This window comes from Cryptomeria japonica, chromosome 4 (assembly GCF_030272615.1).
Source record: "Cryptomeria japonica chromosome 4, Sugi_1.0, whole genome shotgun sequence".
NCBI classification, from domain to species: Eukaryota; Viridiplantae; Streptophyta; class Pinopsida; order Cupressales; family Cupressaceae; genus Cryptomeria; species Cryptomeria japonica.
The window spans coordinates 384,690,500-384,703,567 of NC_081408.1; the positions used below are offsets into that span (position 1 = coordinate 384,690,500).

The 13,068-nt window shown below is 34.0% G+C and overlaps 1 protein-coding gene across 1 annotated transcript in view; it reads left to right on the forward strand.

The window, feature by feature from the left end:
- LOC131074641 (tripeptidyl-peptidase 2) overlaps positions 1 to 13,068 on the forward strand; it is a 284,234-nt gene that overhangs the window by 18,117 nt on the left and 253,049 nt on the right. The window contains exons 4-7 of the mRNA XM_058011296.2: positions 1,867 to 1,976; positions 2,101 to 2,181; positions 3,014 to 3,100; positions 3,231 to 3,373. Coding sequence (XP_057867279.2) covers positions 1,867 to 1,976; positions 2,101 to 2,181; positions 3,014 to 3,100; positions 3,231 to 3,373 — 421 coding nt within the window. The remainder of the gene's footprint in view (positions 1 to 1,866; positions 1,977 to 2,100; positions 2,182 to 3,013; positions 3,101 to 3,230; positions 3,374 to 13,068) is intronic.

Here is a 13,068-nt window from a genome sequence, read left to right on the forward strand (position 1 = left end):
AGTCCAATATTTCATCAGAAGTAACCTTAGACAAGGAGGTCAGATGGTTGATATCAGATTAAGAGGGAGTCTAATATTTCATCAGAAGTAACCTTAGACAAGGAGGTCAGATGGTTGATATCAGATTCACAGGGAGACTAACATTTCATCAAAAGCAACCTTAGACAAGGAGGTCAGATGGTTGATATCAGATTAAGAGGGAGTGTTGATGTTGTAGTGGTCACCCTTGTGAAGAGACAAATGGTGTCATTGAGGACCGACCCCTTGTGAAAGGGTGCCTCCCTCATATATATAGAAGATGCAAACTCATTCTTTGATCCATTCAATTTATGTGAAGAGCAGTTTATATATTAGTTAGAGCAGATCGATCCTCTGAAGAAAACCAATTAGATTTGCTCCTGTGAAATTTGCTTCAAGGAGTGAAGCAACATATATTGGGCCCGTATCTTGCATTATTGCTAGACATATTTGATATATAAAGACATTTTATGTTGGGTGCTTCTCCCTTGAGTAGGGGGGTTTTCCCTTGGAGATCAAACTGCAGATATTTTGACCAAAAAACCTCTTTTAGAGTGAAGGTTGATCACTTCAGAAAAGGTTTAGGTATGATAGAAAGGTAATTTGCTTTGCAATTTGTATTTGCATGTTTAATGTGTAAACTTCTTTGTCATGACAGGACAATTTTGGATTTTATCCCTTGGGTTCATATCTAAGAGGTGACGATCTCTCAAGATAATGAACACTTGTATGGAGACATTATAAGGTGACGATCTTATAATGTCCAAACCAGTTATCATGGTGGATCTCTGGTGAATCATGGATGAAGCCATGATTGTGTTGTGGTAAAACATTCATATGAAATGTTAATGCACATACCACAACTTGGATAAGATGAGAATTTAAATCTTTCTCATATGATTATCCTTAAGTATTGCGTGTTTAGGCAATACTGATATCACGTGCTTAGGTGATATCCTGTCATCACAAGATTGATGTGATGAACATTTGTATCATGTGTCTAGGTGATACTTCATATCATGTATTTAGGTGATATAACATTTGTATAAAATGTTAGTGCACTTATCACAACTAGGATAAGGTGAGAAATTAAGCTTTCTCATACGATTATCCTTAAGTATTGCGTGTAGGCAATACTGATATCACATGCTTAGGTGATATCCTATCAATCGCAAGATTGATGTGATGAACTTCAAGATCAAGTGTTTAGGTGATACTACATACCAAATGATTAGATGGTATGATTCTCATGAATGACTAAAATGATCACTATCTATTAAATTATGATGCTTGAATATATTGTCTACATTCATCTTACCTAGCTAAGAGGGAGTGTTAATTATGTTTTGTGTATCTATGGTGAGGGCCATAAGTGTTGACATGGGAGATCACTACACATTTTGTCTAATCATCCTCCCTAGCTAAGAGGGAGTGTTAATGTTTGTAGCTTGAGTCGAATGATCATTTAGAATACATATAATATATGTTGATTAATAATAATATATTATTATGTTATATTATTATTAATCATATAAAATTTAATATTCAATATTAATCTATTATATTATTCTAAATTAATAATTGATTGATGAAACATTATAATATTGATTAAATTATTATAATTAAAGGAGAGACATGTCCGTTCAAGGACATGCCTCTCCAAAGGAATATATATAGTGTAATGTTATTCAATTTGAGTACACATAGAATTCCAAGAATGCAAGTATCAGATTGAATCAGATATATACATTAAAATACATCCAATAAAACCTGGGAAAATCAACAACTGAGGTTTTTGAAAAGTTCAACTTCTGTGCATTTTACTAATGGCATAAGTTTGGTTTGTAGGCACACGGTTGATGGTAAACAAATCATGGAAGAATCCTTCTGGAGAATGGCGAGTAGGTTATAAATTTGTCTACGAACTTTTCACTGAAACTTTGACTGCTCGTTTAAAGGTGAGCTTTTTTGTAGTAATGCCTTAGTAGTTAGTAGTATCAATATTTGACTCAAGCTGTTTGCTTTGTAGATTAAACTAGTTTTAATTCAGTTAAAACTTATCTGAAAGGAATATCCTCACAGAAAGAGCGTAAGAAGAAATGGGAAGAGAAACACGCAGAAGCTACTTTAGATGCCTTCAAGAAGCTCACAGCATTTGATCAGGTAGAGAATAAAATGGTTATACCTTATTCTGGCAGATTTGTATTTAAAAAAAATAAAAATCCATTGTACTAAGAGTTTCGGACTCATTCTTTCTTGATCAATTCACATAAAGCCCAACCATTGGTATTCCCATGTACTTGGCGTTATTTTTGGAATAGATCTAAAATATATAGAATTCCAAGAGCAAATTTATCGTCAGGAAAGGAATTGTGATGCTGTTTTCAAAGAATTATAATATAAATAGATGATGCTACTTTAAACTTGCAGACCTAATTCTTGCTGGAGATTCAATTTAATTTAAATAAAGTGTAGGCTCAATCTTTGTGTTGTATTCCTTCAATCCCTATCAATTTTCTTGATCTTGATTATTGTTGGTTAGTCTTTTATATTCCAATGCTTAATAGTTGTTATCTTGAGGAATTAGATTATGCAAATATAAATTTAGATTTTCCAGGTAGAAAAGTGCCCAACTTGTTTGGGTACACATAAAAGATTATGGAACCTCTCTCAAAGTCTTTGGTGGAACCTGTTCGCTATTTTTTATACAGCCAAGATCTGAGTATTTTTATTCCTTATTCAGTTCCTTTTTCTCCTTGAATCTTGTTGTTGAGCTGAAATAATATTGGTTTATGGTATTGCCATGCAAAGGTACACCCTTGATTGTCTAATATGGTATGAAGTTTGGGCACCTTTTTGAGGGCTGGCCTCCAAGTCGTGAAAGAACCTTTTTATTTTTCTGTATTATATTTTGTTGAACATTTCAGCTTTGAGTTAGTACATGTATACATTTGTTGTATTATATGTTTAAATTCTGTGAAATTATGATGCACAGAAACATCCTAAACCAGATAATCATGCCTTGAAAAAGGAGCGCGAGGATCTTCAAAATAGAGTTGATTATCTTAAAAAACAAGCCAGTGTGAGTTCTATTCTTCTGGTAGTAATTTAAAATAATAATTGTTACACCTTTGATGATTTTTAGAATTTTTGTGGAGGTGCTATCAAGATGTATATTGCAGTTATTGTTGAGAATTTTATTTTTTTCACAGATATATGAAGATAAAGGGCCAGTGATAGATGCTGTTGTTTGGAATGACGGTGATGTATGGAGAGCAGCATTTGACACCCAGGATCTTGAGGAGGATGCAGAATGTGGAAAAGTTGCAAATTTCACTCCTCTAACAAATTACAGGTCTCACAAGTTTGACCTTTATTTTTCTGTAGTTATGATGAATTATATGTTGTTCATAAATGATATGTTGTTCATAAATGATATATCGTAGGGATAATAGGATGTGGTTTATGAATGATAGATTTTAATTCACAAGGATTCATTCAAGTAGAATTTTGGCTTTGTTTTGTTGATCTGGCTATGCTAAGTCAAATGCAGTTAGGGTTAATGTATTGAAAACCAATTAGGTTGGTGCATATTAACACAAACACGCGAGAGATAATTTTGAAAGCACAATAATACCTCAAAATGTCTTTATATCATCTCCTTCATTCATAGTGTATGACTAAATCATAACAACAATATTTTAGACCTTTATGTTTTGGTGTCTCTTAAGCCCCGCAGTGTGGATTTTTGAATGGTTACTCAGATGAGATTTACTTCCATATCATATTTATTGTCTAAAGAAAGATTGCATCACAATATGAAGGTTTATTTTTGTTTAGTTGCATGAAAATAAGATCATATGTATTGATGTTAGAACCTATCTACCCTGAAATTAGTAAGATTTTGGATGACAAATTTTACAGCCCATAAATCATTTCATAATAGTTCATATTTATGCATATAAAGAATGACCTCCAAAAATTCTTTTCAATGCAACAATCGGCTTAATTATGATCAGCATGTCCATGCTTATGGTTAATGTAAAGGAAATATAGTCTTGAAAGTAGGACAAAACAACATTAGGGAGCCTATATCCTGTTTCACACTTATATTTCTGCAATGTAGAGCAGTGACAAGCCAGTTATGTGTATATAACATATATAAGAGAATGAATGAAATGTAGCCCACGCTCATACATGCCTTTAAAGGATACTGGGCCTAGTCTGCCATGCCCTGTCTTCCATTTTTTTTAATATCCTCTTCATGTCTCTTCATTTTGTGTTTTAATTGTCATTATTTTTATAGATTGATGATTTAACTCTCTTTTGAATTTGCTATCATGCTGTGTAGGGAATATGATGAATATGATATGGCACCTATTAACGGTTTGTATGAGATATAATATTTCTTTATGCATTTAATTTTAAAATAACTGATTATTGATTACAGTCTATAACCAATGTCTGACGGAATTGATTAGCAAATTGGAGAAGCCTTCCTCTGATGGGTTGAAGAAAATATGTCTGGGTGAAGACCTATTAAACAAGTATTCGTTGAAACTGAAGGTTGTTCTCTCCAAACCATATGAAGTCAAAAAGAAAACCATGACAACAGAAAGAGAGGATAAGACCAATGTGAGGACAAAGGCAATAAGTAACTCTAATGACATGGAGGACTCAAAATAACCTTCTTTGCCATGATGGGCTATGACCTGGAGGAGATACATGATGATAATGCATAGAGAATGGTGCAAAAACCCAAAGAAAGAGAAGAAAGAAATTGCCGCAGCTACCGATTATGTGGCATTTGCAGTGTTACCTGTAATGCGGTTAAGAATTGTTTATAAAATTAAAAGAATGAAAACAATTAATAAGTGTTGCAGACATGGGTGCCAAAGAAGGTTATGGCTGTTGAAGTCATGATCAATATAATGCTAATGTTCATACAGTCACGCTGTGAGGGATACTTAAATCAACGAAGTGGTAACCCTAACATTGATGTGTTAGTGGTGTAGACATAAGAGCCATAGTGACATGTATTGTCTCCATGTACAAAGTTGTGGACATAAACCTCATTGAAATGGACTAAACAACTTTTGCTCTCAGCATGGCTCAGCCAAATGTTGCCTACTCAGACCGTGTTTTGAAAAGCAGAGAATGCTAAATGCAAGGGAAAAAATTCACGAAGCATTGGTTGAGGAAGCCTGAGTCAGCCCATTGTAGGACATGAAACAACCAGACAGATGTAGAGACATGTTCCCACCCCTTGAAGATTTGAGGCGATTGCAAAGAAAGTATTGAAAACTCCAATATGTAGTAGGATAAATTATCTTTGGCAAGCTTCAGGTTTCAGATGTTTGTTCAGCTTGGCATATAATTAGATCAAACTTTTAGCACATCTTTCATGGTTGTTAGGATTTTATTGTCATCTGTAAATCAAATCCTCTAGTGCTTTAAATACAAATTCTATGTGGTAAAAAAAATGATCCGTTACTTTAGAACCTACAAAACTGTTTTTGAAGAATTTACTTGGAGTGACGTAGAGCTTCTTTGCGTAAACCCTCACATGTTTATTTATCAAGTTGTCTCTTTCCACTTTTTCCATTTTCAGATTCAAAGTTCTCAGATCTTATTTGAGAAATGTCCTAATCATTGAGCTTTTGACTTGACAACTGTGAACAAAACTTTGATTTTTGTATTGTAGCACTCACAAGGATTTATGTCTTCATGGAGGCAACATGGCTTAAGTCATAATGTGATATTCAAATAAATTTTAAAGAAATTGTACATGAAGTTTTACAGAGTAAGACCATTTAGCATCAATATAGGGTTGCAACTAAGCAAAAACAAATTAATTTCAAGTTTCAACCATTGCAATGTAAGTTCTTGCAAGGGGAAGCATCTTTCATTCACCAAAGCATTTCTATGGATTGCATGCATGTCAAGGGAGACATCTAGACTAGCAAAACATGAGGAACTGCAATGATCAATTGAAGAGTGTACAGATGTGTTTCAAGATCTATTCCAAGTGACATTAAGCGAGAAGAGCAATGAGTATAATATTAATTTGGAGCATGGATCCCAAGTAGTCATTGTTCCAACTTACAAGCTAAGTCACCAGGTTCGAATTTGAATTCGAAGTTTGACAGCTTTGAAATTCGAATGAAGTTCGATGAGTAAAAAATCCAAAATGTATAAAATTCGAATTAAATTCGCCATATGTAATTTTTTAATTTTTTTAATAAATATATGTATTATATCTATAAAATTGCCTAAATAGTTTAACATTGATAAATAGTTTAACACGATTTTATATTATGTGTATAAAATAAAAAAATAAAAAATAAACATTATAAATACACGAGAAGCCTATTGTGTATTATGTGTATTTTAAACATTATAAATAAACATTATAAACATTATAAAAATTATAAATAAACATTGTGTATTATGTGTATTTTATAATATTATATTGTGTATTATGTGTTATTTAAACATTATAAATAAACATTATAAAACTTATAAATAAACATTGTGTATTATGTGTATTTTATAATATTATATTGTATAATAATATATTATGTAATATGAAACATTGAAACCTAAATTTTTTTAAAAAAAAATACACATAATCGGGAGGACGGACTGATGACAGAGGCAGAGGCAACAATTCGAGCTTTGACGGAATGTTTTGGAGCTTTTGCAACGGCGGTCGAAGGTCCGTCCAAGTCTGCAACGGCGGTCGAAGGTCCGTCGACTAAAAGTTGGAACTGATGCGTCCGCGACCTAAACTTTGCTATGTTTTCCACCATGGCCCGTATTTATTAAAAAAACTCGATGAAACCCTAAAAAATGCAAGGAAATTTTTTTTTTCGGAAATTACGTCATCCCTAATTTTTGGTACGAATTTGATCGAATTTTTGACGAATTTTATAAACTGTTTGAAGTTCGACGAATTTCGAACTTCAAGGTTGAAATTCGGCCGAACTTGGTGACTTAGCTTACAAGTGCCTTGTACCATCTAAGTATGTGTTTTAAGACTTTCTCAATGTGATGCCTCTAGTTAAAGACAATTAATGTATTCTACAACTGCTTTGAGGGTGGACTACTTTTTATAGACATCTTAAGTTTCATTTGGCCCCAACAAATCTTTTTATTTGACCAAGCACATGACTTTTGTGGCTAATTGGGCAGCCCACCTGTACAAGTAGTGGGTCCAGCATCACACATTTTTGTTGAATGTGTCCATATTCAATATATTTGAGATGGAATCAAGCAACGTAGCAGTTAGAGGTCTACAATATAATTTGTGAGGATATTTTTGCAATCAAGAATCTACAACCTTGATTGCAATATTAAGAAAGGTAAAAGCTAATGTATTAAATATGCAATGCAAACTAAAAGAAATAAGATTTCACACAAACGATACACGTCTTTGCTCTCAATTACTACTAATCTTGCCCAAAAGTAGTTACAATGCTTTACAAAGACATGTATTAATAGAAATACAAACTAAGAACATCCTTACAAGTGTCAATTAATATGGCAATTGTTGAGGTGACTCAATACCCTAGAAGATGTCCCAAACTAAGAGATTATAATTGATCAAGTGAGACAGAATCTGTAGGAGGCTCAAACTAGGAGACTACAACTAATTAAGTGAGGTGGAAGATAAAATATCAATTTTATTTGTAATTACATGAGCGAAAATAGAAACTATAATAAATAATTTTTTATAAGTGCTACGCTACATGTGCTGTGCTATGTACCCTCTATGCATCCTTATTATTCTTTTCTGTCATTTAAGCCTAAATTCCAACGGTCCTAAGAGAAAATAAGAAAATTGAGATGTGCTTCTATGAAATTAATTGAGCTTGATGTGGAAACTGACCTTGCTTCATAACAAGGTAGGAAGTGGTAGAACCCGTGGCAATTTGATGAGTTTTAATGTGGAAAAGTCAATTTGCATCTAGTGGATGCTGAAATTTAGGAGTAATATCTATAGGATGAATGTTAGGATGATTTGGACTCATAGTAGTGTTTGAGGAGATTAATATTGACAACATCATGAATGCTCAATTTGTTGAAATGTTGTCATTGATGTCAAAGGAGTAATCACTGATGTTATCTGACAAAGTAACAAGAGTTGTGAAACAACTAAAGGATAATATCAACAAGCAAGGATAGAGATGCCAAGACAGTAAGATGATAGAGAATTTATTGAAGATGTTTTGAATAGAATACGTTTGTGAATGATAAGGATCATGAAGGATAGAAGACATTGAACAAGTTAAAATAGAGATTATAAGAAGTGTACATAAGTAGTGTTCATTGGATGAAACTATAAAGCTTACAACCAAATCCTTACTTGAAGTTGTGGAGAGTAAAGAAAACAACATAGAGATTGTTGTGATGACACAAGACAAGGGTTTGTGACAACTTGAGGAATCAGAAGTTGAGGCAATTCTGTTTGACAAAGCCGACTTTATTCAATGAAGGAATATCAACTTTATAAGCATTAAGGAAAGAAATGATTAAAGAAAAGAAACAAACACCAATTATGATCTATATTCAAATTCCTATTTTACGAAGAGACAATCCCACGTAAATGATTGAAAAGGGTGATCAATATTATCTTTGAAGTTGTAATATTCAAAGTTGTCTGCACGTGATCAGTATTGGTGCGATTCTGTTGCATATGAAGAGTCTTGTGAGGTCGACATGCCAGGCTGTCTTTCACATCATTAAAGACATCAGTGTTGAGACTATGGCAATGGAATGGAAGACGCATATAGCATCACAGCAATTCATATTAAGGAGAAAGTCCGATAGCGCAGCGATTGAAGTTAGCAGTGAGCAGCGACTCAAGTATGCAGTCACAAGTATAAGCAGCAATTAGAGGTGGGGAAGACCAATTATGGATTACTATGAAAAGCATGAGAAAGTAGTTAACTAAAACTCAGTTTATGTGAATACAACCAAAGTATGAGCAGAAAGATTTATGTTTGCAATGGAGATTAGAAACACCGATTAATATGTGTCAAAGAAAATAATTAATACAACATGCAGCATGTGTCTGAGACTCTGAAGGGATACTAATAACAAAAGGAAATAAACAAATCAAATTGTCTAATCAAGTTGATTACATAACTAAACAAGTCGACTACAAAACAGTAAATAATTGATTAAGGATTATTCGATGTAATGATTTCCCTTATGAGGCAATTCGATAATATGGCTGCAATGAAGGAAAGGTAATATTTGTTTCAATGAAAAGACAGTGTTTCTTCAGAACAACGATTAAGTTTAAGAAGACATTAATTACACAGAGCAAACAACTTATATATTAAAAGATTAATAAATATTATCCTTTGTGAGAAGGTGCGATTTGTATTGACAATTAATTCTCAAAAAATATGACTCGTTTGAAGTATTGTGACTATTCAAAAAAAGATATCTCTAAGGGGATGAGAATATATATAAAAGGGAAGTGAATTAGATGAGAGACATGCGTGTGTGTGTGTGGAGTGAAAGTAAAAGAAAGATAGATCAAGGGCATACACCAAGAGTGAATGTTATATAAAGAAGATTATTTCAGAGGTATATAGGGAGCCCATAAGCAGATTGTGTAGAGGAGACTGTTATTTATTTGTAGCAGATTTTTTGACCAGACCTATAACAGTTCCAAAAGTGGTATAAAGAACTCCATTGTGGAGAAAACCTTGTGGCCATTTCATGGCAGATTTGAAGAAGCAAATTGTGAGGAATAGTATCATCCATCATACATTAAAAGGTGGAAATTTGAATGAGGGGTTGGTGCCTTGGTGGGAAAGTGTCTCATGAACAGAATGAGGGGTTGGTACCTCTAGTGGGTTGATATCAATGGATTTGTAAAATAAGTTTTCTATATATAAGGAAGCTATTTTACTGTGGTTTTCTCCCTTAAGGGTTTCCATGTATATATCTTGTGTTCAACTTGTGATGCATAATAGTTAGATTCATGTTAATGTTAATAGGAGTTGAATATGTTAATGAGATCAAGTTAGATGCTTATATATTAAGTTGAAAAAGTAAAAGTTTGATGTTAACACCCATCCCCCCCTCACCGCCCTCTCCCCCTCTCTCAGTATAACCGTGTTTTCAAGACAATTGTGTTGGAAGATCAAGGCAAAAGGCATTATTAGTTATCTGCCGAAGAATAATATAAGCCCCAAAGTAAATAGGTATGACCTTTTTTTGTGTGAAAATAACATTTGTTGAAGTATAGCCAAACATTGTCACCAACCTGAAAATCATGTGGAACGTGATGAAAACCAAGTTGTTTTTGCTTTTTGGTAGTCTTTTGAAACTTGTGTAAATGATGTTCAATTTTCAATTCAATATGCAAGATGTATTCTAATTTATATTCTCTTTATCTATGTATTATCTATTTATCTTATAAATCTGATTATCTTCTTTTGTGTGGCAGGTGAGAGGAGCATTTATGGATTTCAATGTCCTTCTCACAAATATCGATTGGTATATATATGCAAGAGGGGAGGATCAAGCAATGCCTTGACCGGTCATGTGTCTTATGGACATGACCGATCAAGACATTACTTGATCGCACCCTTTGATTACCAATCGGTGTTTATTCTAATCAACAGCCCGATACTAATCAGGGTCTACGTAACTTTGTATCCAATGCCAATCGGTATTTACGTGGCATGATAACCGATGTCAATCGGTATTTACTTGGCATGATAACCGATGTCAATCGGTATTTACGTGACATTTTAACCGATGTCAATCGGTGTCTAAGTGACTTGTTAACCGATGTCAATCGGTGTCTAAGTGACTTGTTAACCGATACCAATCACTTAACTAATAGTTAGATATCAAGCGGTGTATGCTTTGCCACCCGATAGCAATCCGATAATCATCATTTGTTTACTGTTGAGGATTCAACCGATATAAATCGGGATACATGGTTAACCCGATAATAATCGGTGATCACATTTATAATGCAAACCGATATTAATCGGTATACTATGCTATGATATGATTATCGATAGTTTGAACATTGATCGACTAAGTAGATTGGACATATACAAATGAAGAATTATCATCAAATGAAATAGCTTGAAGTTTTCCTGATAGTTTATCGATAGGATAAATGATTGAATGAGAGACTTCATTTATCTCTCATTCAATCATTTATCTTACTAAAGCTATCATGCATTAACAACTTGAACCTCTTTGGATTGTAAAGATTGCAAGTGTTGAATTGAGGAATATGGCTTATCTTCCTCATTTTGGATATGTTGTGTAATTGTAAGAGGCAAGGATAAGGGTAACCCATAAGGAACCGAGGGCTGAAAACCAAGACCTCAAAAGATGAATAACCTATAGAAGAGTTTATTGCTCAATAGTATGCATGCTTACTGTGGGTGAGGCTCAAATCCCACTTATTTGGGGATGCAGAGTGAAATATATGAAGAATATATATGGGCATGCAGTCCATCTAACTATGGATTAGAAATGGTGGAAAGGTTGAGAGAATATAATGGCACCCCCTGTGCTAACCGCTCTTGGAATTTTATTCTAACATTGGAATTTTATCAAACAGCTGTCTTGCAATTGTTTACTGTTTTTTCTGAATAGTGACTCAATTTGCCATGTATTGATGTGGTTTATTGTTGACAGCAGAGAGTTTTCAGTCTTAGTTTAACTTAGAATTCTTCCAAAATAATACTTGTAAAAAATAAGGATCAACTGAAAATAACTGTTATCGTTTTAATTAACACCAGCAATGAAATAATACCTTTCATTAACATCAGCAGTTTGTAGCAGAGAAATAATCTTCAAACTGAACTAGTTCGAATCAGAAAAAATACATCCTAGACATACCAGTTCACTGTCACAATTTGATATCAGACTGGGCTAAGTCTACATTCAACTGGGGTTCACTGTCTCAGTTTATATCAAACTGGGCTAGTCTTCATTCAACTGGAGTTTGCTGTCTCAGTTTATATCAGACTGAGCTAAGACTTCATTCAACTGGACCACATTCTGTAGCTGCTTTTTTAATGTACGGCACCCTCCTCTATAAATCTCAGACCTGTACGGTGACTTGTGCTGTCCAAAATCAAGTATGGCCACCCTAGTAAGCTCCTCATACATGTACGAACTGCTATAGACTATGCTGGGCTGTACGGTACTCCTGTACCCATCCTGGAACATGTACGGCCCTCCTAACCTTGACCAACCAGTTCGACCTCCTCACCAAAAATTATCAGGGTTGTACGGCAGTCTTATCACTCCAAATTCCAAAATAGATGGTTTTTGCAATGAATGAAGGTAGTACACTCACCTGGAAAAAATTACACAGCTGAAGCAAATTGTTTTTACCTTTCCTCCATAAATCCCCAGGCTGTATCTTTCAACAGTGTAGGGATTGCTGGCTAAGAGGGATTTCGTCCTCAATGCCCAAAAACTCCAGAATTAACTTCCAGAAATCACCATTACCAAGATACACAATTTCCAAGGTAACACAATCGGCATTAAAGGCTCTTATTTATAACTCCATTTGGGCACATTTCCCAAAACACCAGCAATGTGGGATAAAGAATGTTATAATAAAATATTAATATCACCTTATGTCTCCACAATGAAAGGGAACTTTTAATTTTTCCCTTTAAACATTAGTCCCAACATTAAATAATCACTTAAGTTAAAAATTTAAATTTAACGTTAGGAACTTAAAATTTAATCGCCCAATTAATTAATGGCTCACTAAATTGGCAAACCTGATGAAGAATTAAATGCACCAAAATATTGACATCCAAAAATGTTTCAAATATTTCAAGTCACTGAGCCGCAACTGACTTACTATAAATAGTAAGTATCTGGAAACCCTGCCAAAACACCTCCGATTGGCCTGTAACTGAAAATGCCTAGGCCAAATCCCTCACTGATCCTTGTAAAGTCTAGGTTAGCCCTCAGGACCAAGGCAAAATGGGCTAAGGACACATCATTTGATAACAGGCTAAAATGGGGACATTACAGAGA